This window comes from Podarcis bocagei (assembly GCF_964188305.1).
Source record: "Podarcis bocagei genome assembly, chromosome: 12".
Lineage (NCBI taxonomy): Eukaryota > Metazoa > Chordata > Lepidosauria > Squamata > Lacertidae > Podarcis > Podarcis bocagei.
Genome location: NC_138137.1, coordinates 22,411,033 through 22,438,703, shown reverse-complemented (window position 1 = coordinate 22,438,703; position 27,671 = coordinate 22,411,033). Strand labels below are relative to the sequence as shown.

At 38.3% G+C, this 27,671-nt stretch overlaps 1 protein-coding gene across 10 annotated transcripts in view; it reads right to left on the bottom strand.

The window, feature by feature from the left end:
• The window catches only part of TBC1D5 (TBC1 domain family member 5), a 249,079-nt gene that overhangs the window by 114,537 nt on the left and 106,871 nt on the right, over positions 1-27,671 (bottom strand). For all 10 annotated transcript variants that reach the window (XM_081164471.1, XM_081164473.1, XM_081164472.1 and 7 more), the window contains 5 exons: positions 18,504-18,570; positions 6,165-6,273; positions 5,270-5,359; positions 5,106-5,177; positions 1,685-1,752 (listed from right to left, as the gene is read on the bottom strand). In XM_081164471.1, coding sequence (XP_081020597.1) covers positions 1,685-1,752; positions 5,106-5,177; positions 5,270-5,359; positions 6,165-6,273; positions 18,504-18,570 — 406 coding nt within the window. The remainder of the gene's footprint in view (positions 1-1,684; positions 1,753-5,105; positions 5,178-5,269; positions 5,360-6,164; positions 6,274-18,503; positions 18,571-27,671) is intronic.

Genomic DNA, 27,671 nt, shown 5'->3' with positions numbered 1-27,671 from the left:
AAGTGAGTGTAAGATTTTTTTTACAATGCCTCCATTAACTAGCACAACTATCCAAACTTTAATTCCCCAATTATAACTTAGTTATATAATCTTAAACATCCTGAACTATTCCCATTTAAAAACAAAAAATACCATCTGTGAAAATTAACATGAAAGCATACTTAGCTTTTAATTATACATCTAACAGCATAAATGCATTTGAAAATACTGCTTTGGCACTGTCATACAAAATAAAGCAATAAGGGTTTTCAATATTTCCTGTGCATTGTTTTATTTTTTGCCTGCCAATTCTATAAATGGAAAAGGTATCAAAATGAATTTTGCATTGTAAAACTCATGCAAACTATTTTCTCATCTCAAATAACAGTAAAGAGTGATGCTACAACTAGAAAAGTAACATGCCATATAAGAAGTAATTGAGATGAATTGGAGCTACACAGTGCAATCATTGTTCTAATTCTGACAAAATATTTTACGGAACTGAGTTCCAGCTTTGATAAGTTCCTTAACAGGAATGACCTAAGGGCTAAAGAGATGAAAGAATAATTACAATGGTAATAAGGAAGATTTTTAAAAAGCATCTCCGACAGTAGGAAAGTAATACACAAAAATAGAAATGCTAAATTCCTCTGAATGACATTTCTCACTAATTACACATCACTTTTTATTGATTAAGTGTTAAGAATTACAGAAAATCATCTGTTCAATCTTGTATTATAAACATAATTTAGTCACAAGATCTGTCAGTTCCTCTCATTCTTTTTTCTTTCTCACTGAAACCATTTAAAACACGCAATACCTCATAATATTAATTTATAATAAACCCACTTCAATATCTCCAAGATGTCTCTTTGGGATTCGAAACCAAGAGAGACAATATTCCCTTATTAATCTAGATTATTTTGAATACTGTATTTTTCTTGAAGTGCCTGTCATTCTCTTGGGCAACCATCATGTCCATATTGTATCCTCCAAAATACTGCTCTAAATTCTTATGAAGGCCAGATTTTACCCAAAAAGTGATTTAGAACTTTGAAAAGCTATTGAAATAAATGTATGGTCCTGCGTGCTGTATCTGGCCCACTACCGCCTTTTACTGAACTCACATGCATAAGCTCTGCCAACAAGTACCAGCTTATCAGTCAGATTTTATTTTGGGAGGTGAAAAAGGGAAGCAAAAGCTGACCAGCATCTAGTTCCAGGTGTTCCAGCTGAGGTGGCCACACCCTTCCTTACCCTTCACCAAGGGGCTACCTAAGTATCCTCTTGTCCTGAGGGAAGGAGAGAATGAGATTCAACCACCACCTTGCCCTTGCTTTCAAAAAGACTTTCCCCTTTTTTATAGAATGGTAGAGTTGGGGGGGCACCACAAGGGCCATTTCGTCCAACCCCCAGCAATGCAGGGATCTTTTTGTCCAGCGTGGGGCTCGTTCCCACGACCCTGACATTAGAAATCTCATGCTCTACCAACTGAGCTATCCCAAGCTCTTGACAGTACAGCATTAATTAACTTCTGCTGATTGTTTTAAGCTTTTTATGTAAACTGTTTTCTGAGCTCCTCTTGAAAAGCAGTATATAAATATTTTAAATAAATATAGAATGATAAATAATACTGGGTGGGTGAGCTGGATGTTGCCTTACAGCCAAAGGTTGTCTATCTACAGCAATGTTTCACAACACTTACGTTCTTGTCACATCTTGTTCAATCATTCCTCGAAGTTCTTTATCTTGGAAAAATTTGTTCCAAAGACTCTGCAAAAGTGCAGACATTCACATGAAACACGGAATAAAACTGATGGTCTATGCAAAAAGTTTGTACAAACTGGAAACATGTTGCATTTGGGCTGCTTAAAAGAAGGCAATATTAGTGAATATCAGACTTTGGGAGGTTTTCGCCTTTTGATCAAGCTGCATTTTTCAAAAAGCCTCACACGATTGGTTTTTTCCTATCATAGAATCATCGAGTTGGAAGAGGTCCCTGAAGGTCCTCAAGTCCAACCCCCAGCATTGCAGGAATAAGCAGGGGGGGCATATGCGGATCAAACCCACAACCCTGGCACTATCAGCACCACGCTCTAGCCAACTGAGCTGAATGTCATGGAACCTAATATTATCATAGTCCCCCTTATTTTTAGTTTGCATAAATACATTAAAACATTAGAAGTTGTAATACTAAACATTGCTGGTGTGTTTTCTGCATCACTAAATTGTGACTTTTACATGCACATATACTTTACAGGTTGTTTTTTGTGGGGAAGAGGAAAGTTGCAATACAATGATGTCACACCACATGCTTTGTATCCCTAGACCAGAGGTGGCTAATCTGTGGACCTCCAAAATCAGCTGGACTCCATCTCCCATCATCCCTGACCACAGGTCATGTTGGTCAGGGTTGTTGGGATTTAAGAGTGCAATAATTGCTGGAGGGCCACTGCTCCTGCCCTTGACTAGGGAAAAGAAGAAGAAGAGGAGAGGCAAGGCTTCTTTCTTTGGTGACAGCCAAATGTCTCCTGCCATGTTTAAATCAATGTGATGGTGAATCTACAACAAAACATTTACAGAGCCGCTCAATAACTATATTGTCCAATTAAGGTCAACAGCCATTCTTGAGATATTTTTACAATTCCACAGCTGCAAACATTCGCAGAAGGCCTTGATCAGTATTCATGCAAAGCTTAAATAAAATGGCTTAGTTCACTAGAAACTAACAGAAAGCGAGAAACTTCCCAAAATGTCTGTGGGTACGTGGTCACTGGAGAGTCCAATATCACCCTCGAAGCACTGTATGTTGCTTTAAAAATAATATGACATGCTAGTTCAACATGCAATGTATCAACATTATTGGTTCCACTTGATATTCACTGGAAGAATTAATCATGGTATATTCAGCTGTTTTTAAAATTGCAGAAATGTTTAAATAAAAGAGCTGATGACTAACATTTATTTTAAATGAATAAGAACAGGTGGCAACTCTCGGAGAGAATGAAACAAAGTCCCAGCTCTGATCTCTTGCTCATCAAGACATCATCAGCTGAAAGTGATGAATACTCAGCATGCTCCACTTTTGGAGAAGAGCATCTTCAGCTCCTTTTCGTCTGTTTAGAGATGGTATATCAAGTGCCATAGGCTTGCTTCACTTGGCTACTTGAATAGTGGACCTAAAGGTGAATTTGAATAGAGGCTGAACAAAAAAAATTCACTAGATGCAAATGGGAAAAAGAACATCTATAGCTTGCATAAAACTGTGTATTTATATTGGGAGTGATAAGGGAGTGAGTTCACACAATGCTGGCTGCTGGATGATGCAGATACTGCAACAGGCTTGAAGGATTAAACACCCCACTTGCTTAATGGTTGTCAACCTGACATTAGATGCTTGGGCCCTCAAAAAATCCACTTAGGAATCTTTTGAAATTGGACCCTGGTCTATGTCAAACTCCTGGATGTTGAATTTCTTACTGATGCTGACTCTGAATATACGCTGCCATTTGATTTATCTATTTTTTCTAGCTAATCATGTTATAGTTCAGCAGTAGCCAATGTAGCATCTTCCATACGTTGTTGAACTCTCATAAACTCGGATCATTGGCAATTATCTCTTATAGTCGTCATGACTAACTTGTCCCACTGATTCAAGTGAGGTTAAAGCATGTCTAAGAGGAAGGCACATTTGGCAAATCCTCACCATGATCAACTCCCGCTCAGAAACCTATTTCCCTGTCAGGGAAGAGTTAGAGTTAGGAGATTCCAGTTTCCCAGAGGGAGAAAGCATTCCCCAAGGGGGGGAGGAGAGCAGTGAATTGAAGAGAAGAGAGCAACAGGAACAACAGGGAGGGATCGGCTGTTCCCAGGAAAGGCAAGGGTTAAGTTCTAGCTCAGATTCGGAGGAGGGGAGATACAAGCCAGCTCTAGTGAGGTGGTTAGAAAAAAGAGCGGGAAAGCAAAGGGAAGGGCGCCTTCGCCATTTTGAGAGTGGCTGGTCATGGAGAAGCAGAGCTCAGAAGGTATCTGAAAGAAGTGACTCTGAGGAATAATATTTAAGAACCGTTTATAAGATTGTTTAGTTAATACGCAATAAAAAGTTATAAAAGAACAAGAAGCGTTTGTGTGGTGATCTAAAGAGCACAACGACCAGTCCTGACAGTCCCCACTGTGGAAGGATGTGTGAATCCATAACTGGCCTCCACAGTAACCTATGGACACATTGTTAAGAGCATATTCATGGAAGACAATCCTACTCAGCTACGAGTGATCACCAAATAAGAAGAAAGCATGACTAATTTAATCTGATCCAACCCTATGATTTCTATATTTTTTCTGGTTTTAAGTGTTTTTATTTCCTTTCTCCCCTTTAGATCTTATTTCCTATTTTGATGTTAGGTGTTAAGTTTGAAGGGTTGGCTGATAGAATGTTATTTTTTTACATGATGAATGTACAGATCCTTTCCTACTGAAATTCCCAATTCAGTCACATCCTTGAGCTACTATCCACTTCAGGCAACTATGGGAACAAACAATAACTCTGTGTTTGTCACACCGCTATACAGTGTCACAAGTACTGTGAACTATGATGGTAGGCCATGATACATTTAAGATGTATACTGTGTTATCTAGTGCTATTTTTCTTGAAAAAGAGGTGCCAGAACTCATGATTGCCTCCCACGTTCTCTTTAGAATGGCACTAGCACCCACCTGAAAGGTGTCAGAACTGAGTTCTGGTGAATTCCAGGTGACAAAAAGCCCTGGTGTTATGTCCTTTCCTTTGGATCAGGAGAATGCATGTTAACCACCCGAACTGACACTATCTCCTTTGACTGTGACATCTCAGTAAAGTGAACACACTTTACCCTATAATGTAGTAGAAAGCAGTATTACTGAGTTCACCATGAGAGCAGGAATTTTGCTCCTCGAGAAGAAAACAACCCACAAGCTGACATGACCTGGGTTCCAGCATTTTCAGTGTCAAGGCACACCAAACTGCAACCTCATTTCATCTCTTTTGGATTAGCTGTCCATATCAAGGATACTTCTACTCTTTACTTGATGAAGAGCATCGGAGGTTTTATTGCATGCTCCGGATATAATATGAAATAAGTTATAATTACCCCTTCATCCTGTGAAAGTGGGTTGTTGATCATCAAGTCTTGTTGTCCAGCTTTTCGAGGATTCGTAATATGCTGTGAATAGGAATTAAGACCTTTAGATTCTCTATTAGACATGCGGAAAATATTGAGGCAGAGGGAAGGAAATATGTCTGGATTCAACTTACTATTTCTTTAATCTTGTTATACAGTGTTCTTAATTTTGTTGTTTTACTGATCCATTGACTTCTGTCAGAGGGGAGAACATTCAGAAACAGCTGCAGATCAATGAAACATTGGTTGGTTAGAAAGACAAGCAAGTTATATTGACGTAGTGACACTTTCTAAACAGAATCATATTTGTAATTTGGAGCTTTGGTATTCCGTGGTAGGATATAGTAAATTGAAATAACCATGGTGTGCATGTTCAAAGGATTCACTGAAAGGCATCTGCCAAAGATGTTAAGCCCTCAAACAGGATCCTCTTTAATACTTCTCACTTGTGCAGTATCTTTGGTATATTTTGCATCATATTGTGCTATCTAATGTGATATTGTAAATAAGCTGCTTCAACAGGTTAATCATATATTCTGACAGACCATATCTGCTTCACTTGTCAGCTCCACAGACTCCTTGCCTGTTGGCAATTGACCTCAGCAGCCCCTCCTACTTTGCTTAACCCAATCCTATAGGAAGGTTGCTTAGGGTTCTTATAGTCTCATCCCATAAAAAGAAAAGGATATACAGAACTATTTTAAAAGCAGGAATGACTGATAAATCCTGATTGAAGATCTTAAAGATTAGTTGCACTTTCAGTAAAAAAATACGACTTTGATCAAAAATTTCACAATGAAGCATGCCCAAGTGAAATATAATTGACATAAATCCTTCAATATGAACAGTAATTTAGTTGTAAGGTAAGGTATCATTAATTGTTCTGTGAATTATAAAAATCACCAGAAGAACATTGGGATGGAATCTTTCAAAATTCAGTTGACTCTTTACATCAGCAATCTTCAAGTGCATCAGGTAATACGTTGGTATATTACAACTACAAGCTGTAAATAAATATTTTCTTCTTACCTTCCAACAAACACTACGGAACCTGCTGCTTCTCAGCTGCCCATTAATCCCCTTCAGCCGTATTGTTGCCAAGTAATTGTTGTTTACAAATAATTCTTCCCATTCTTTGCTACATGGAATGAACAGGGGGGAAAAGAACTTTTAAAAATTATTATTAAAGACTTAGCTGACTGTGAAGCAATATAACATGAAGTAATTTTGGGTAAACAAAAGGAAAGGAAGTTTTAAATGTATATATTTAGCAGTGTGCTATTTCTAAACGCATGGTTGTCTTTTTGGACACATTTCTTCCCTGGATTTAATGAATATGTAGATCACTATAATTATGCCAGCTACTGAAATTCATAATGTCTGTGGAGGCTATTCCATTTCCTCTAAAATGTTGGTACTGCAGTTCAGTGAATAAACAAGAAAAATGAATATTAATATAAGCACATTTGGGTTTCAACCATAGATAAAGCAGTACCTATTTGAAAGACTACCTAATTTCAAAATATGGTACAAGGAAGTATAGTGTTGACTATTATTTCTGCACATGACACATTTGCCTAAATGAAGCCTCTTTTCTACATAACGTCAAGCTGGGCAGTTAAGCATAATAGAAGATGACTTCCGTTAACTTTTAGTGCTGTTTACTACTGCCGTCTCTTCCACTTCTTTCTACATGATCAGTCTTAAAAATTTAACAGGTGCTAGCAAATTTTTAAAAAATAAATTTTAAAAAACCCCTCACTGTATAAACTGTTAAAGGCAAGCTTGAGTACCTTGCAGTACCTACGGCTGACTAGATAAACAACCTAAATATGCCTCCTAGGCACAAAGACACCAGGGGCCTAACACCTGTGCTTCATTAATGTACAAGTAAATCTACTCTACTGGGAAACAATTGGAAATTAATTGTCCCAAACCATTTAGTGAATTTGAATACAATAATTAAACTATATTTTCTCTATTTTCCACTGAACTGAATCTCTAGAACAATACCACCCACCTGAGGATCTAAAGTGAAATAGCCCAAAGACTTCCTTGAGTCACTGAATTAACAAATATAATTTGAGTAAAACAAAAACAAAGACAAAGACAAACTAAAACTTCTTCTCACATAAGCAAAATCAGAGATTCCTGGGTTTGTGGGAGGAGGTGAAGGTAGGTCATGAAGTAAAAGCAGGCTATGCCTCAGTTGCCACATTTGGTGAAAGTTAAAGGTTTATGGTTTTTCTTCCTCAGATAAAAGTATGAATGGTAACTCAGACCAAACATTGGTTACATTTCTTGATTTGTGTGAAGTAAGACAAACCAAGAGCCTGGGTTCAAACACAATGCTAACTCAAAGTGGTGCCTCAGCAGCGGAAGGAGGCAGCTACTATCGCCTTTGCTCCTGACCTGACCATTTGCTCATTCGTGCAAAAGGTTTGCCTCTGTGTTCCACAAGAACCAGGTCACTGCTAGGATTCCAGACTGGGCAATGTACTTGTTGGACAAAGTAATGTGCAACTCCTAGAAAAACTTTTGCAGGCTAAGCTTTGTTCTGATCAAGCAAATACAATAAAGAATCCAGACATATGTTTAAAAGAATTGGGGCATACATCAACATACTTTACAAAACTATTCTGATCTGATAAACGGCATAAAAGAAGAAAATGCGGAAAGCAGAAACCACTGTTGCCAGCTATTTGTTCTGTGGAAGGAACAAAACACGCCTAATAAAAATGTGTGTTTTACCAAGTCTTCTATCTAGAAAAAATGTTTTTTTGCACAGCATAGTGTCTGAAACTTTTATGGGAAATGTAAAGAGTTACAGAAATGTAAGAGTTGCAGATTAGTAATGCCAGCCAGAGACGTTAAAGCCTGGCCTCAGAAACAGGAAGAGCTTCAGCATTAGGACTGCAGGTGCCAAGATCAACCAGATAAACACTGTTATCTATAATTACTTCATTTTTAGCTTAAATCACAGGTAATGAGGGAACTCAGTCTCGAAAAGGCAATTAAGAACTGTACACAGTCTTTCTGCTTTTTGTACAAAGAAAAATATTTTAGAAATTGTTCAAAGATTGGTCCATTTTAATTCTCCTAGATTTATTTTAAAAAATAACATTCAAATAATTACTAGTAGTACAAAGGCAAACAGTTTACAAGAGTGTAGGACATATTTGTTACTGACATTGGTTAAAATAATGAACCACAAAGCCATACAACCATCTAGCAAAATTAAAAATTATCCAATATATCATTTAAGTATCCCTGGTATTTTTATTATGTGGCCATTTCATAATTTTCATAAAACTTTGTATACAAATAGTCTATATGTGTACATTTAGGAAGAAGAAACTAGTTATTCCTCATATACAAAAACAATCTGACAAGTTAAAATAATCTCATGCTCTATGAGAAGGCAGGTGAGGGGCCATAGAATCGAGAAGAACCACTCCATGGTAGAGATGGCGGCTGTCTGCCGGCAGAATGGCACATCTCCAGGACAGCAGTGAAAAGCTTCACTGATGCCGCTGTCCCAGTAGCAATGTCCTGAGGGTGGTGGGGGTCAAAACAGGACATTCTGAAGGTGTGTCAGAGGACACGACAGCTTTTCAGGTTCCTAAGCCCCTTCACTCTCCCAAAAGGCTCCACAAGAAGCCTCAAAACCATGTCAGTTCTGGAGCTGGCATAATTTATTCCCATCCATTGCTGTCACTGGGGGGGAGCAGGGAGAGAAATGAAACAGGGGAGGCCACTCACATCTCCCACCCTGACCACCATGAGTCACCAGGGTTTTGAGTAAGGCAATAGAATCTGTGCCCCATGCTCCCCTGCAATAGATCACTCAGCTAGTCTCTCTGGTTCTCCAGTGCTTAGAAGTCTTGAATTTTTGGCAGAGGAATTTAATAAACAGCAAAGAGCAAAGTGGCTTTTAAGTATCAATGTTCAGCATATGGTTGTCAAGGGTTGAGTGTAGAGGTAATGAAGCATCTATTTTAATTTATTTTTTCTTAGATTGACATTTCTCATCTGATTGACAGTGATGGGCATTTCACTCCATTCAGATAAAGGGTGCAAATATCCAGAACAGGGAAAGCCAATATGCTGCCCTTGAAATATTTTGGCTACGTCTCCCATCATACCTGGCCATTGGCCATGTGGCTGGGTCTCATGGAAGCTGTAGTCCAATATAAATCTGAAGACTACCACATTGTCAGCTTCCACCTTTCTATATCAATGGTAGCCAAAGAGCCAAACATGAATCAAACTGGAACTACTTTTGCCCCATTGTCACAAATGTAGGGCATGGGATCAGAATTGAATCTGATGGTATGACCTAAACACACTAGGGAGCAAGCAATACTGAACACAATATAATCCACTTATGAGTAAACATACACAGGATTGCATTGTAAGACACTAAAACTTTATACGTTGACAAATCAACAAGATGCAGTCCCCAAACCATTTAATGTGCTGGATGCTAACAACAGACAATGGGTAGCCAACATTTTTGGACAAGTGAGCAACAATTTTGAATTTTGAGGGTTAAGCCAGAGTCAGTCACAGAATGGCTGCCATGGAAGCACAATATTATAGAGAGATTGCTGCTTCTTTGACCCCACACCCCTGGCCCAACAACGTCATGCTTACCATGAGAAGTCAGCAATGTCCTGCTAGCCCTATGAAGATACAACTGTTAAGGCTCAATAACCAATTTTTCTCATTGCCAATCCTGTACAAACTTACCTGGGATTAAGTCTCATTAAACACAAAGGGACTTCCTTCTGAATAGGCATGTGCAGAATTAAGATAATGCTTTATTATTATTAATAAGCGCTTGGTTTTAAGTCCTGCATAGCACGAGACATGCCTCTGCCTTTTAGCAAAGTTTTCACATTTGTATTTGCTATTGGAGGGAGGAGGGTGAACATCTACACAACTTGTTTAGCTGTATTTGTGCAGAAAATAACTTTTAGGGACTACCTGATCTCAGATGAACCCACCACAGGAAATATGGATCCTGGTTACTAGGAAAAAGGGAAGAACGAACTATGGAGATACAAAGGACTTATTTGAAAGGAATAAGCTGAAGCAGGAGAAGTTCACTAAATGAAAAATGAAAGCTGCAGGTATTTAGGACCTGAAGGATTCCTACTGCCTGTTGTCTAAACCACTCATTTATGGATCATAGCTCTGGCTTTAACTTTACTCTTAAGTCAGGTACTTGAAGACCAGGACTCAGGGTGCTTTCACATCTCTGTGTTAATGCGCACAGATCTGATTTTCCATGTGCCCTTTTGTGCACATTAGTTCACACATGGGAACTTTCAACTGAATTCTATTTCAATGTTTCTCATCTACACTAGTGGGCTGCACTTGATGAGATGTAACGGCACTGTGTGTTGCACCCCCAAACCCCTCTCCCCTCAAGGACTACTTCCCAATTCTCCCTAAATTCCAGATTGTTGAGATCCATTGTGGGCATATGCACATATATTTGTTTACCTGTGCATGTGGCATTTTTATTTTCGAGATACAAATGTTCTGATATTTCAGACTTGCACAGAAAGTGAGTTTTAAAAGTGCACAAATGTGTGTGTTGTGGCCAGACCTACTAAGGAACGTCTCACCAACAGCAGGTGGGGTTGATAGATGGAACTCAGATAAACACCACCACACATGTAAAGCAAAAGAAATGGGTGAAATAGACAAATTATTTGAATAGTGTCATGTGATGCAATAGTTGCAAACACTATTCTCTGATAAAAAGAAAAATAACTTTAAAATCTATTAACCACAGAGTTACAGGATACTAGAAACTAAAATTCTAGTATTTGCAATCATCTGCAGACTCCCGAACTACTAAACTTGGCCAACAACTTGCTTGTGGTTCTGCAGCAGATGTTCTTGCTTTTAGGTCACTAAAAACCTTATGGACTAGTTTCACTCTCCAAGGAGGAAGTGCCAGCATGATTAAGATCTGAAAAAGCACAACTCAACACCACCAGAAGCATGGTGCCATTTATCTGTCAATTTCAGTCACACTGGCACAAAGATGATTTGAGCTTGGAGTTTAAATGAATCCTGATAGCATTATTGCAGTGCATTACTTAGGCCCACTGTGCCTAAGAACTTTTAATAAATATTTTAATTCACACTCACTTTAGTAATGAACAATGGCCATCTGTGTGTGTGAGATGGTACTTGTTAAACTTTAAAAACCCACGACAAAGACATTAACATAAAGCACATAAGATATTAAAGGAATGGTGGGATTTATCAGAATAAATGGAGCTGTTTTGAAATTATAGCTACAGAAGCGAAATGACTCCAAAACACCAATTATTATTTTTCTATTTACTATTTTTTAATACTATTTTTTGCTTCTTGGAAAAACTTCCATGAATGCTTCCACTAAAGTAGTTTGTAGAAATAAGAGATGAAGAGGCAACTGCTCCAGTTTTCTGGTTCTTTCCCTCTGTTGACAATATTAAAGGTCAAAGGCAAGAAGCAGCTCTTTAGCTCTTTCCATGCAGAGGTGTTGCGTGTAGGAACTAGTTCCTGCCATCTCTGCTTGTCCTAGAAGGAGAAGATTCTTAAGATTCTTAAGCACCAAAGTACTTATTTGGCTCCCTGCATGTCCTGTTCATAGAAGCCAAGTCTCTCCTGGATCATAGAAACCAAGTCTCTCCTGGATCTACTCCGTACTCGGGTTCTAAGCAAGGGAGAAACAACTATGTGATTGACCACAATAGCAGAAAGTGAACAACAACACATATGGTGGCACAAGGTGGGCTGCTCATACTGTCTTCTGTCTCTGACCTTTGTTTCATCCACTAATATCCCATTAAGGCAGGAGACAGAGTCAATCATACTGCACACATGAATGGATATTTCCAGGTCTGCCATTTCTCACATGTCTGTGACTGAAGTTACTAGAACCCACTAGAATTATAAGAAGGCAATATAAGAGAAGTCCTCTTGTTTGAATGGGGTAAGTAACAGGAAGCAGAGACCAGGACAGTTTTTTCCAATGGAGGAATGTAGAAAGTGCTGATGATACTAAATTGTTCAGGGTCATTAAAACAGAAGTGGATTGTGAAGAGCTCCAAAAGGACCTCTTCAAACTCAGTGAATGGGCGAGGAAAAGGCAAATGTGATTCAGTGTAAACTAAAGTAAAGTGATGACTGTCAGAGCAAAAAAAACCCTAATTTCACATATACGCTTATGAGGTCTAAACTGGCAGTGACTGACCAGGAACGAGACCTTGGGGTTGCAGTGAAGATGTTGACTGAGTGTGCAGCAGGTGTGGAAAACACAAATTCCATGCTGGGGTCATTAGGAAAAATCTGTGGTGTGGCCACATTTCAAATACTGTGTACAGTTCTGGCTGCCTCACCTCAGAAAGGATATTGTAGAGTTGGGAAAGATTCAGAAAAGGGCAGCCAAAATGATCAAGCAGAAACTTCCCCATGAGGAAAGGCTGAAGCACTGGGGGCTTTTTGGTTTTGATAAGAGACCAGTAGAAGGTGACACGATAGAAATATATAAAATTATGCATGGCGTGGAGAAAATGGTTCAAGAAAAGGTTTTCATCCTCTTTCACAACACTAGAGCTTTCGGACATCCAATAAAGCTGAATTTCGGAGGACAGGCAAAATAAAGTACTTCTTCACATAGCACATAGTTAAACTATGGCATTCACTCCCACAGGAGGCAGGGATGGCTACCAACTTGGATGGCTTTAAAAGAGGATAACAGAAATTCAAGGAAGTCATGGCTACCAGTAGCCACTAGCCACCATGGCTATGCTCTGCCTCCACAGTCAGGGGCAGTATGCTTCTGAATACCAGCTGCTAGAAACCGCAGAAGGACAGAATCCTCTTGTGCTTTTGTCCTGCTTGCAGGCCTCCCATAGGCACCTGGTTAGCCACTGTGAGAAGAGGATACGGGACTACATGGGTCACTGGCCTGATCCAGTCGTCTCTTCTTATGTTCTTAACCCTTTCCAAAGTCTGCTTTTTTGTTAGAGCTCTTCTTTGTGCTAACATTATTATCTACTTTTATTGCAATATGCTGAACAGGTGTTTCATAAAACAGAATCATTCTCTGATGCACCTGGAGATAATTCAGAATTGTAGACTAAATCTGTCCATTTAATTGGGAGGGAAATACTGCAATAATTTAATAAATATGGACAAGGGAGAGACAGAAAGCGTAATTCCTCCAACAAACATGCCAAAACTCAAGCACTTCTCTCTTCAGCTTGAAATTTGTGTTTATACTGTGACATGGATGATGTAGCATACAGTCCTCTTCCTAATTATACAACCAGCATAGATCGCTCTCCTCCACTCTGTGGACCACAGGTTTTAAGAAGCAAGCAAAAGTGGAAAGCTGTGGTCCACAAAGTGGAGGGGAGAGACCTATGCTGGCAATAATCCCTGCCTAGTCCAATGTGGATGGTTGTGACAATGTACAACAAGCAGAGCAAAAATCTCCATAAGGAAGTGACAAATCTAGATCTACAGAGAAACCTGACGACCCCTTAGTCACCCAGCATAAAAGGTTATATGGGACAGGGAAACATAAAACAGGTAGAGAGGAGAAACAGCTATTGGCTTTGCCCTTGCCTAAGTTGTAGCACTCTGAAACAAACAGCACCCTAAAATGGAAGGGTTCTACTACTCCTGCCCCCTAAAAATGAACATGGCTGTGATCATTGCACCAGGAGCAGGGTTGAAGGGAAAGCAAAAGGAGCCATATACAATTTTTTTATGGCTCATTTCCCTTCAAAATAAAGACCACAATATTTCCAGGAACACTTCCACTTTTAAGAAAATAGAGGAAAACACCATATTGCTTTCAGTCTGGTTTGCAAACCAAGTGGATCTACTCAGCAAGGATATACATAATTATGAATACAGTTCCATTCTCATGTGCTAGCATTCAGTTGCATAAGCGATCCTTGATTGAAAAACACTGAGACCCATTGTTGAGCCACTCAAGAAGCAGGTCCTCTCTTACATTTTTCTTGTCTCATGCTGGCATGAAACTCATGTAAGACAAACCATGATGTTGAAGTGTGAATGAGTAAGCAGAAAGAAAAGAAAAGCAGCTAAGCCATAGTTTGGCTGAGTGTTGCATTCAAACTCAGGTTTATGGTTTGTCTCACGCAAACTGTAGCTGGGGCTTGTTCTTGACTCAACACTTGTGGCTTGCTTGGAGCAAGGACAAACCACAAAACTGAGTTTAGATGTAGTACGAAGCCAAGCTAGTCTAAGTTCTAGGTAGCATGATAGCAACAAGACTAGGGGAGGAGCAAAGCAGCCATGATTTTTCCTCTGACTGCCTGAGTACTTGCTTGTTCACACTTAGCCATGGTTTGACTTAGAGTTACATGTGAACTGGTTATGAGGTGGACTTGGAAAAGAATGCTTAAGTGGTATCAGAAAGAACTTCTAAAAAAGCATCCTTACAGTGCTAGAACAAGAGTGAAACAATCAACCCCCAACAAGAAGCAAGTAGAAAGCCTGCTGCGCCATTCAGTCACCAATTTCTGCCTTGATCTACCCCTCCCACCTTATATACACATTGTTTATTTGCCTGATCCTAGAAAGATTATCTTAAGATCCATATTAGCGTGAGCATCCTCTGTTACAAGTCTTTCTTACAGAGTTCTGCAAAGCACTATTAACTTGGATGATACAGGCACAATTTAAATGAGCAACATTAAGCTAGTAAACCATTTTCAAGGAAATAAGATGAAAAATAATTTGGAAACAAAATTATATTAAGTAAAGCGTGAGGTGTCAATATTTAGTAGACTATTATGCAAAATAATGCATCGAAATCATAACTCAGTAAAACAAGGGATATTAATGTTAATACTTATACGTGTTACACGTGAAATATAATTAATAGTAGTTAGAAAATCCTTAAAGAAAGTTAAGTTATTTTGTCCTCAAAATTAGATTCTACAGAGTAAAAAACAAAAGCCTAATTGCCCATCTCCCCAATCAGTTATTCATTAGTATATATTTTGGGGGAAAGCTGTTAAATAAAAGAAGTTAAAAATGCTCACCTTCAATTTTATTTCATAGGTCACTGTTATATCATCTAATAAGATAATTAAAAACATGCAAGCAGCTGGTACTGCGGCTAAACAGATTAATGTAATAGTCTGTAGTCATATGTGCTGGCAAGAGGTTCAACTCTTTGGCGAGGAGAAGGTCAGCTGCCCTTGGGAAGGAGAGAAAGACAGTATTTCTACTTTCTAGTGGCACCGTATTGCCAACATTAAGGATGGAGCCCACGGTTTGCTGACTAAGAGAATTACCATTCTCAGGAAGTATCAAGGGCAAAAATTGTCATTAAAAGAGATAGTTCATTTCCTCAAATTATTAACTGTGCTTTGTATTTAGAGGTTCTAGCAATCACACACCTACAGCAAATGTAATACTTTCGATTACAAGTATTAGCAATCCGCCTCTTCTACCAGCAGTTTGCTAACTCTCAATATATTCCTGAGAGGGTCTTCTTCAGGTCCCCCTGCCCTCAGAGGTTGATGTCTGTGCGTGAAGACCCACAAGATGGATTTTTCAGTGTTGGCTTCCAACGAGAACTTGGTTGACTTGACAGAGGTTGATATATTTCTACTCATAGGCAAAGACCTTTTTTATTTCCCCTGGCCATTTAGCTGTTATGTGTGGGGGGGTTTTCTTGGTTTTTTTAATACAGGTGTTCCTGCTTTGCTTTTGTTTTGTTAAAAACCCTGTACAGGGTTGCATGTTCACAAATTCCACTGAAATCAATGAGATTTACATATACATAAATGACTGTAGCTATATCTTCTTCCTAGTTTGACTTTATTATATATCAATTTGAAAAGAAACATTTTCAATATATTTTCCATCGTTGCTGTGGTGACACTGTTATGGATTATTGGTCAATTCCTTTTTTCTAAACCATTACGTTTTTCCACAACTATATTTTAGTTTAACATTCACACATTTTTGCTCATGAAGTTCTTGTCTCTTCTTTGCAATGTAATTTAGAACTTAGAGCCAAACAATTTGCAGCTAGCCTCATTATATGTTTGGAGCTACTTCTTACTGAGAATAAAATATTCATTTCACACCTTAAATACTGTAATGCTACTTAATAGCAGTGTCGGGTCTGCCAACTATTAAAAGCCAAGGCTTTCTTCTTCTTCTTTAATATACCATATGACCTAGCTCTATCATTTTCGCTTTCTAATTGCACCAATAAATTAATACTGTGCTGCAATAATGGCCGGCTCTGATTTATGATAAAAATAGTTTAGTATTATTTTAGCAAAGTCGTTCTTTATCACTTACTTTCAAAGCACAATTATTATTCAGCGATCTTGTAACCAAGAAGCCTTGAGGCTATGGCACCTGACTATGTGGCAATCAGCAGAATTTAGATTGCGGGGAGGCTAAGTCTCTATTTTCTGATTATCCAGAAAGTTGGACCCAATTTGACATTAATTATACATATCAAGTGCTATGAGACCTACTGTTAAACCAACAAAATTCAATGTGTGCTGTTGTAGCCTGTCACTCATCTGTCTATCAAATAACTTCTACATCTCTATTTAAGAGTCCTACAGTCACTTATATTTTGGAGTCTCTACTTCTTGACGAAAGAGTAATCTATGCCTGAAGATGGCAAGACCATAACTCTTGTTTTCTCCTTTGGAAGCTAATACAGAAAATATTTTTTAAAAAATAAATCAGAGAAGTCAAGGAAGCTATTCAGTTTGTGAATTCCTGTTCTCATAGAAACATTGTTCTTGTAAAAGACAAAACTTTTCTCAGAGGTCAACTAACATATGCTACAAATCTGTTGGATGTTCAACAGATGCTCAGTGTTCATGGATTCTTCTAGTGTTTCTGTCCAGAAACTTCAAAACATTTATTCAATATTGCATTCATCACTAAAATTTTATGAAAACTGCATAACCAGGCATCAACGGTTGAGGTTACTCATACCAAGACCCCAATCTCAAGTGTTACATGCCACCTTCAAGTAAAATCAGGGCTTATGATACTCCAGCAGAAGGCCTTCAGCCATTGCAAACAATTGTAATTCTTTCTGAAAACACCAAACTTCAGCATGGTCAACAGTCAATGAGTAACTCATGGCTTTATTGGATTGCAGTTCAGGTTCATATGATAGGCAGAGCTGGCCTCAGGACAGGTCATTCTTGACAGGTACTGACAATCCAATCAAACCACAGTGCCTAGGACTTGCCGATCATATGGTCGGCGGTTCAAATCCCCGCGGCGGGGTGAGCTCCCGTCTTTTGGTCCCAGCTCCTGCCCACCTAGCAGTTTGAAAGCACCCTTAAAAGTGCAAGTAGATAAATAGGTACCACTTTATAGCGGGAAGGTAAACGGCATTCTGTGTGCTGCGCTGGTGCAGGCCCGCCAGAGCAGCGATGTCACACTGGCCATGTGACCCGGAAGTGTCTGCGGACGGCGCCGGCTCCCGGCCTCTAGAGTGAGATGAGCGCACAACCCTAGAGTCTGTCAAGACTGGCCCGTACGGGCGGGGGTACCTTTACCTTTTACCTACAATGCTCCTGATCCAGCACTGCTTTAATTGTGGGAAATTAAATTACTTCCTAAACCAGGCATGGCCAAACTTGGCCCTCCAGATGTTATTGGCCTACAACTCCCATCATCCCTAGCTAACAGGACCAGGTATGGTGGAAATTGTAGTCCCAAAACATCTGAAGGGCCACTTTTGGTCATGCCTGTCCTAGACTCAGCAACCCAGCAGTATTTTGAGTGGTGCTACTGTAGCCAGGAAAGCCTGCATGTGCCATTGACAGGATAGGGGACCTGTTAGAGGACACTATGCTATCAAACATGGAGCCAGCCATGATCACAGGTCTAAAAATTATTTGTGTTGAGTTAATATGGAATTTTAAAAAGTCCAAGTAAACTAGGTAGCTCTAGGCAGACAAGTACAAATAAAAGCTGATCCTAATTTCTGTGACTAGCCATGAAAGAAGAACAATTTACCAGGAATGCTGATAATTCCAGAGTGAGGATTCTAGGAAAGACAAAAACACTTTAACCCAAAAATGGAGTGGTAGAGAGAGAGAGAGAGAGCTTCCTTCAAATGAAAATACCACACACCATGAAATGTGTTCCAATCACTGGTGTGACTTCAGCATACAGTATTTCCTGAAATGTCCTCCAGTCTCTGGAGTCACACCAGAGACTAGCACAGGGCTTTTCGCAAAAGTAAGCTGACGAAAATGATTTCATATGTTGTTGAACTGGAATTTTAGTTCTCAAAAGCCAGAAAGCATGAGAAACTCTCACCTATATGAAAGAAATGTTCCATCAGAATCCGAAGTATGATGCAGTCTTCCATTTTCATTTGACATATCTAGGAAGATAAATGGAGGTTTTTAGCAGGTTAAAGGAGAGTGGCATGGATGTACAGAAGTACCAGCTCTTTGCACAGTAAGACTGGACCACTGGGAGTTGAATCAACCCTGATGCAATCTGTCTCTCAAAATGTATGGATCATCAATGTGAAGGAAAAAAATACAGAGGAGATGCACTGGTTGAGCCCCAACTATGAAGGGTCTAGCAGCTGGTTTACACATGCATGGACATCACTTAATGACTAGGCAAGAAGTGATAATCAAAGATCAAAGTAACAACATTTTGACACAAATTCAGCTATAAGACACCAAGACATGTGTGTGTGAACCATTCATAAATTTCTTAGGCATCCAAGGAAAGGCATAATTTAGCGCAATTTATGTAAAATCCAAGATATAAAATTAGACCCCAAAGTGTGGTTGTGGTGCCATGCAATACAATCCCATATCGACATGATATTTATCATACCACTTTAAACAGCTATGGCTTCCCATGAAGAATTCTGGGAAATTTAGTTTGCTAACTAGGGTGCTGGAAGAACCCTATTCTACTTACGGAGCTATAATTTCCAGAGTTCCATGGGAAGAGGGGTTGATTCTTAAACCATGCTGCAAACTGTAGCTCTGGGAGAGAAATAGGGGTCTCCTAACCATTCTCGGCCTCTTAGTAAACTACAGTTCCAATGGTTCTTGGGGGAAGCCATAACAGAAGGAGTCCGGGTCTACCTAGAAATAAGCCCCACTGAGTGAAATGGGACTTATTCCTATAGGTTCACACTCTATTTCCCAATAAATTGAGTTTTATATTCTTGATCAGCTCTCTATCCGATAAGCACAGTTGTACCTTGGTTTTCGAACAGCTTAGTGCTCAAACGTTTTGGCTCCCGATCGCTGCAAACCCGGAAGTGACAGTTCCGGTTTGCAAACTATTTTTGGAAGCCAAACGTCCGACGGGGCTTCTGATTGGCTGCAGGAGCTTCGGTTTTGGCTTATCTTCTGCCAAAAATACAAGGGCTTATTGATGCAGGCATAAGCAGTGAAATCTTGTGGGCCCAAGATATAATGGTACTGCCTCCATGAATAGGGATTAGAGTAGTCACTATTATATGTTTCTGGTCTGTCAACACCAATACCTTGTTATGAGATCGCCATGCATGTTCTTCTGAATGCCAATTAATATATTGTGGCATGCAATTCTAGCCATGGGATACAGAATCACATGCAGAAATGTGCAATGTTTTATGATACATATGTTAAAATTGAAGTGATTTCCGCAGTCATAGGTGCAGTTGCTTAGAAGTGCTGCAATCATGTCAATTACCATATGGTGAAAGCGTGTAGCGCACAAACACTTATCCACATACTTTGGTGGTTAAATATGGGATCATGCAGAGAAAGAAATGATATTCATTTATTTAAGCTAAGATTAGATATGACCACTCTTTCAGCTAAGACTAGATATGACCGCACTTTGTAACCCTATACGGTGGCTGGCTGACAATATTTGTACAAATGGAAAATATGAGAAAAGGGATTTTGCTTTGAATGACAAAATGTTTTGTAGTTCAAATTTCCATCTTCCCAGCCTATAAATAAAATGATGCATTACTGCTAAGAAACTAGAACTGCATTAAATCATGTTTTCATGGTTAATGCTTGGTAATAATCACCCCCAGTTTCTACTCTATAGACTAAATCATATGCATATATATATTTAAAAGTGCATAATTTGTGATCTCTGAGAAGAAAAAAGTAATAGAGAAGAATTTGCTTACATTATGAAGTTACAAATTGCAGTAGCATATTTTTAAAATACCACATACTTTTATTTTAGCATATTTAAAGCTTAATAATTTAATGATTTATTCAGCTTTAATTTATACCTTCAAAACACTCTGAGATGCCACTGGAGATCATAACAGTGGTCCTGGTTAAGTCAAATAATAATTAGAGCTTTCACTTTAAAGATGAGATTATTTTTTAATTATTGAGTGAAGTACTTGAGGTACCATACTTATATAATTACACTACTCATTAAATGGTTATTGAAAGCTGAAATGTAATTTTAATGACAGCTACCTATTTTTCTTTGCACACTTTGTAGATGACAGATCAGTCAAGAATACTGGTTTGCTCAAAATTTCTTGCAGCTGCAGTAGAGCTTTCAGGTGTAGAACAATTAGGCTGTGCTTATTTTAAAACTTTTTTTAAAAAAATGCTCTCTCAATTAAGCGGTATTTTTATAAAGTGCAGAAATAGTGAGGAAAATAAATTGCCATCAAAGATGGTAAAGAAGATTCTGGTAAGTGGATATTTTTTCCCTCTCTGTAGCAACAGTAAACATAATATTCAAATGTGGTTGCTAATATGTACTTCTTCTGAATCATGGCCTTTGGAAGAAAATTGCTGAGGTCATAAGGTAGGGTATAAATTCAATTAACAACAACTTGGAGGCCAGAATACACATATTATTAGAATATAGCACATTCACTCATTAAAAAAAAATCAGCATTAATGATAACAGATATTTTCCTCAAAATATATCACCCACCAAAAAATAAAAAAATAAGATACTGGTGCTAAATATAAAAAGCTTCAATATACAACACTATTCCATATACTGTAATATGTCTCATGATTTTTACCTCTTTATATAATACTACTAACATAGTAGTAAGGAGACCCTTTATGTAAGAGTTTGATTTTTTAAAAAAGACTTATCTAAGATAAATAATGTCACTGTTTACAGAATGCTTTTCCACGATTTCAAAGATAAGAATACAATGCAAAATTAATGTTTTCCTTTTCATTGTAAAAAACAAACAGAGAAGTAAATTTATTTCATTAACAGTATTAAAGAAAAGATTTCTGGGTTTGCTGTATGGGAAAAAGGCATTTAAGTTTAGAGAAGGGAGCAACTGCTTTGTTCCTCCAATCCCCCTGTTGAAATTAATTATAGCAAATGTTTATGAAAACATCTGTTCCATACAGTTATAAATTCTTAATTTTAGTACGGACAATTTCAGGTTCTTCCTGTTTTGAAGCAGTACAGTAACAATTTCAGGGTATACAGAAAACAGACAATTTTTACTCCTGAAGCTCATGTATATGAAATCTGCAGAATTTGAGCATCTCTTTAAAAGAAACCCCACACAAAACAGAGTGAGTGTTTTTCAAAGGCTACAACAAATCAAAATATCGCCATTTGATGAACACAGTAAGACAAAAACTAAAGCTTGATTTAGTTAAAAAATGTAACTTTTGCTAAATTATGCAAACGACAAAGTACATATTTGAAAGATCTGCGTCAAACATACTTTGATAAATCTGATGGCTATCCGGTTGTTAAAGAAGATAATACACTTGATATTGCTTGTACATGACAACAGAGGGTGCTAGAGAGTTTAAGATCAATAAGATCCTGTGCCATAAGCGCTCCTTTTGGACTTTTTACATAACACCCTTGCAACTACAGTGTTAAATTCAATTTACACCAACTAAGCTTTTAAAATGATTAAATGGAGCAAGCTCGAAGCAGTGTACAGAAACTGAATATAATGCCTTCAGCTAAAGAATTAAGTGCACTGCACTTCTGATATTTATAAAATAATTATTAGGCTGCAAAAAATTGAAGTACATTACACTCCAAGGGAGTTGCTGAAGTTTCCCAAAGTGAAAATGCAAAATATATTTCAGAATTTTAAAAGGGAAAAAAATCATTTAAGTGATTACTGTAGTGTAATCTGTAATGACAAGAGTTTGCTGCTGTTGGAAGTTTAAATCTTATCTTATTTGCTAATGGGAAAAACACAAGCTATTAATAATCAGGACCCTATGACATCATGCAAAGGTTGTAATTCTTCATGAAAACAAACACAGATATAATCAAGTACCAAAGTTTAAGGCAGGTTTTCAGTAACACAGCATTGAATTCATATAAGACAGCACTGTATTTGAATACTGCAAAGTTTGAAAGCTATGAGCAAGGCAACTGTAGTGAGATATATATATGGGCACTCAAGAATTAACTTCCGAAGTTCAGAAGTTTCATGCTCAATACAAATCCAAAATCACTCTACAGTGCATGTCTGGCACCTAATGGACTTGGCACTAGGCCCTTACCAGTCCCAGCTACAGTTGCCCATTTCTCTTCCAGTTCAAATCTACTGGGCAGCGGCAGCAGAGAAGAATGGCTTGGAGGCCTCCATAGTGCAAAGAGGAAGAACTTTCAGTGGGATTGAGTTCTTCTTAAGGACCCTCAGAAACTTCATTTCCCAGGGACTTGAGGCCTGAGGTTCTGATGCAGCGTTCTAGGGTGTAATAAAAACACTGGCTCCAGCCGTCCTTATTGCCTCCTTAAATTTGAGGGGTTTGTAAAGGGGTCTTCAAGGTCCACAGAGGGGTATGGCTGTTTAGGTCGTGCAGCAAACGAAGACATTGGGAGTATGGCTGGAGCTGATCTTGGTGATTTTGCAGAGCAAATAATTCAGTTTAACTAAGTTCATTCTGAATGAAGATTTGGAGGGCTGAGCTGCCCATCAATGTGTACTACAGATAATTTTTTGATTGGAGGGGCACATGTCCTTCTCAAAAGGTAACACAAAACTACTTTTAAAACAGTGCTGAAGTGAAATGCTGTGTGTGGGAGGCGGTGAGGCTGCCTGAAACAAAAAGCGGGTGAAAATATTTGCACCTTCATGCTTTAGTGCAGCAACACTTGCTTCTCGATCTATAGACGCCTTGTCATAGTGGCTGGTTCCTGCAACAGTTTTTTTTGGGGGGGTGGGGGGTGGAATCAAAACTAACAAATGTACAACAAACTTTAAAAACAGAACAATGGCTGAAGTTCACCTCTTGAAATACAGTCTGCTTTTCATAACGAAAAGGTAGGAGAGAAGTTTCGCTTCTAGCTTACTCTGCGAATAAAAATTGGTCTTGACTAACTCAAAGTTAAGACAGTTAATATCTTCATTTGCACAATTTTAAGTAAAATGTTTTCATCAAGCACTACTGCAGCACACACTGTGAAGCTGAAAAACCTGGAGCATTACAGTAATTGTGTCAAGCAAGACGACTACGGCTGCAATTCTATACACACTTACCCAGGAGTAAGCCTAAGTGAATTCAATGGTGCTTACTTCTATTGTAGACATACCTAGGGTCTCACTGTAAGCATGTGAACTAGGAGCTGCCATTGTAAAAAAAACAAAAAACAAAAAATATTCTTTGTAAGGAGCTGCTGTTAGTGCAGTGAAAATTAGAGTAAATAAGGGTGCAAGGCAGTTTGTGGAAATTTTCCTTTGAAAAATACATAAAATTGGAGGCAATTGATAACCAACAAATAGTGAAGTGTTTACAAAGGAGCTGGGGCTTGATCTGAAAACAAACAACAACTTTTCTGGCAGAGTACTAATGTGTAATATTATTGTAATAAAAATAAAATCAAAATTAAATATGAAATAAATGCTCAAAGTGTATAAATGCCATTACATCTCTGACTATTATCATGTCCCCCTTCCCAAAGGATTAAAAAAAATCAATTTTAGGAGAAAGAGTAAAAGATGCCAGAGGGCCACCTATCCAGCTGGATATGCTACACAGATTGTCAGTGCCTACTGGGGAATAAAGGGGCTTGGAGGCTGGTCCATAGTTCCCAAGGAGGAACAAACACACTGAGTGTTACTTGCCACCATATGGGCAGCCTACCACAGCCCACCAATCTTCATTGGAGCTCTTTAGTACTCCAAGTTGAGGTATTTTTGTTCCTGGAGATGGGGTCAAGGCGTCAAGGTAGCAGCTGGTCAAGAGCCGGGTGTTCCAGCAAAATGGAGGCAGCAGACCTGCACAAGGTGTGCTGCTCTCACCTCAATTATACTTGCAACCATTTGAGCAGGAGTGTCCTTATAACCTGAGCACTGCTGCCTCACCCAATCTTTAATTTTATTGAATTCATGAAAATGAAAATAAACGTTATACAGATATGAATAATTCCCTTGTTAAAATTGCCAAGTGCATTTTGACAGTATGCATTCATACTGCAGCTTAATTCATACTGCAGCATTCTTCAGCAGTTTAATTGATCTTGAATGTCAACTTCAGACCACACAGTCAGGCTTTTCTATATCATAAATTCAAATTTGTAATATCAAATTTAAAAAAGCATCTCTTTTTAACAGGTTCTGTTTTAACACACTACAGATAAAGATTCTCAGCATACATTAGTATGTACGGTATATATTAAACATGCCTTTACCCAAGATCTCTTCAGTCTTGTAAAAAAATAAAATTAAATCATGTCATTTAGCTGCTTATACAACAGACTCTCTGCTTGACAAGGTCTTCTTCCCTGCCATAGGTTCACATGACTGTTCAATTCAATTTCAGCTTGGAAATCCAGAATAGTTCTAGCTAACCCAAGTCAGAGGCTCTTGGAACTAATTTATGTAATGCTAAACCATAAAGTAAAGGTAAAGGGACCCCTGACCATTAGGTCCAGTCGTAACCGACTCTGGGGTTGCGGTGCTCATCTCGCTTTATTGGCTGAGGGAGCCAGCGTACAGCTTCTGGGTCATGTGGCCAGCATGACTAAGCCGATAGTTTAGTTTAAATCCTTAAGTCTTTATTCCTTTGGTGCAGTACCTCCCATTCCATACTCATAAAGAATTAATAACAAACTGTTTTGGGCTCTATTTGAAACAGGCATTGCCAAATCAAGCTATTGTCCATTGATCCTACCCTGCCACTAAGTAGAGGTAGCAATAGGGAAGGAAGGGAAGGATGGAGGCTGTGAAGGGAACTCAATATGACCAGACACAAATCTAAAGCACCTAATACTGGGATGACACTTACGGAACACCCCCAGTTCCAAATTGGCTGCCAATGCTTTACAAACTACCTGACCAGCCCCTTCCTTCTGAAAAATTATTCCATTATCTTATTTTACCTTCACAACTTGGCTACTTTAAAATATGGAATGTATTTCTTTAAAAATACAAAAGTTACTAATGCCAAAAGAACACAGGTACTCATAAAAGCAAATGAAATAAAATAAACAATAACATATTAAGCAAACAATAGCAAGTTAATACAGAACATACAATAAAAAGCAGATAAGGTAGAATACCATTTGAAATTATCAGAATTAATTATGTTTCGATAACTTTGTTATTATCATAGGTATGATTTGAATTTTAGATGTAATATTCTTAACAATATTTACATATTGAGTGAAGTTTTGAATTTTATTCTAACGATATGATATTGTAAAACTTACATATTAGTGTTCTATTATCAATTTTGGGGAAATATTTTACCCTAACTTCTAGGCAACTGTTGTTTTCTTTTAAATCAATTCTTCTGCCAAATCCGCATACTGTTTTTTAAACGCGGAGGGTTTTAAATAGTCATTTATAGACATTGAAAGGGCAGCTTTTGCAAGGGAAACTCAAAATAAAATTGGGTGCGCATGCAGACGGTAGCCTGTGCCCCTCTGGATCTCAGCCTAAATCTGCAGCAGCTGAAGCTAGAAAAATTGTTAAGTGGGAAAGCAAAATTGACATATAGATGTGCAAAATGACAGCTTGTTTGACGGGAGGAAAAATCTAACACAGAGAAGCTGCTGAGACTTCACACGGCTAAAGGAGAAAACATACTACAAGGGCAGAGTGACACAACTTTCTACAAACATTCAATAAGGCGTGTTCTAACATACTTACCCAACATCTATAATAATTTCTGGATTGATAATTTGCTATTTTAGCAGAAATATCATTTTGTTGTTCTAATAGCTTCCTATGCATTTTTTCCCCAGAATACAAGACTAGCAAGGCAGCCTAATGCATTATAACCTAGAACCACCACTTTTCCGTGGGTTAGATGCAGGCTAACAGTCAGTGGTACCTTGGTTTAAGAACAGCTTAGTTTATGAACAACTTGGATTAAGAACACTGCAAACCTGGAAGTAGGTGTTTTGGTTTGTGAACTTTGCCTTGGAATAAGGGCATGTTTTGCTTCCTGTTGAGTGTGTTCCATTTGTAAATTGAGTCCTCCACTGCTATGGGAAAGCACGCCTTGGTTTAAGAACACTTTGGTTTAAGAACGGACTTCCTGAACAGATTAAGTTCATAAACCAAGGTACCACTGTACAATCTTATACATGTCTACTCAAAACTAAGACAAATTTAGTCAAATGGGGCTTAATCCCAGGTATCTGTGTGGAAATTCTGGGAAATATCTTAAATTAGAACTGTAAAACAAGTATGGTGAGAGTGTAGTTTTCTCAATTTATTACAACAGCAAAATTTGATCAGAGAATTGTGAATTTTAGATTCAGTGCGCTAAGCCCTCCTCTTTGCAGACATGCATAATTACAAGTGGAATTTTCAGGAAGTATCTGGAAATCTGGCTTCCAATATATTAATCAGAAAAGAAAGCAAAATGCAAGGTATTGAAAACTTCTTATAGAAATATATATCATTCTTTGTGTCCTGCTGTACTCCAGCTGTGTTAAACAGTCCCCTGCTTTAAGACGTGAACCCATTTCAATTGGACTTTCAGAGTGGCTTGGATCCAAATATAATCAGCATACAGATGACATGGTGCTCTAAATCTCCTTAAGACCGCCCCCCAATGGCTTCATATAAACGTTGAATAGCACTAGAGGCAAAATAGCACCCTGCAGTACACAACTTTCCAACTACAAAGATGCTGAAGCATGCTACTCTCTGAAATGGACCTCCTAAGCAGGAGCACCACCACAATAAAACAGTGCCCACCCACTCCAACTAATGGAAGAGACGCAGCAGTGTGCCATGAAGAGATGAAGCAGGAGCCTAGGGTCATACTCCCCTTTTCCTTCTCCAGAAACTAGACCTTAGTAACCTCTAGGTTAGATTACTCTAACTTGCTATTTAAAAAGCCTCACAGGGCCTTCTGCTTGCTTCTTTTATTCAGGAACATCTGAAGATGAACATACAAAATGCCTTTGAAGTAGGGTTAAAATATAATATTTATTAATTTGTTAGGTTAAAAAAATTAAAATATTTTTATAGTCTAAAATCGTACTCCCAGTTAATTGGGAAGCAGGTTAATTTTAAAAATT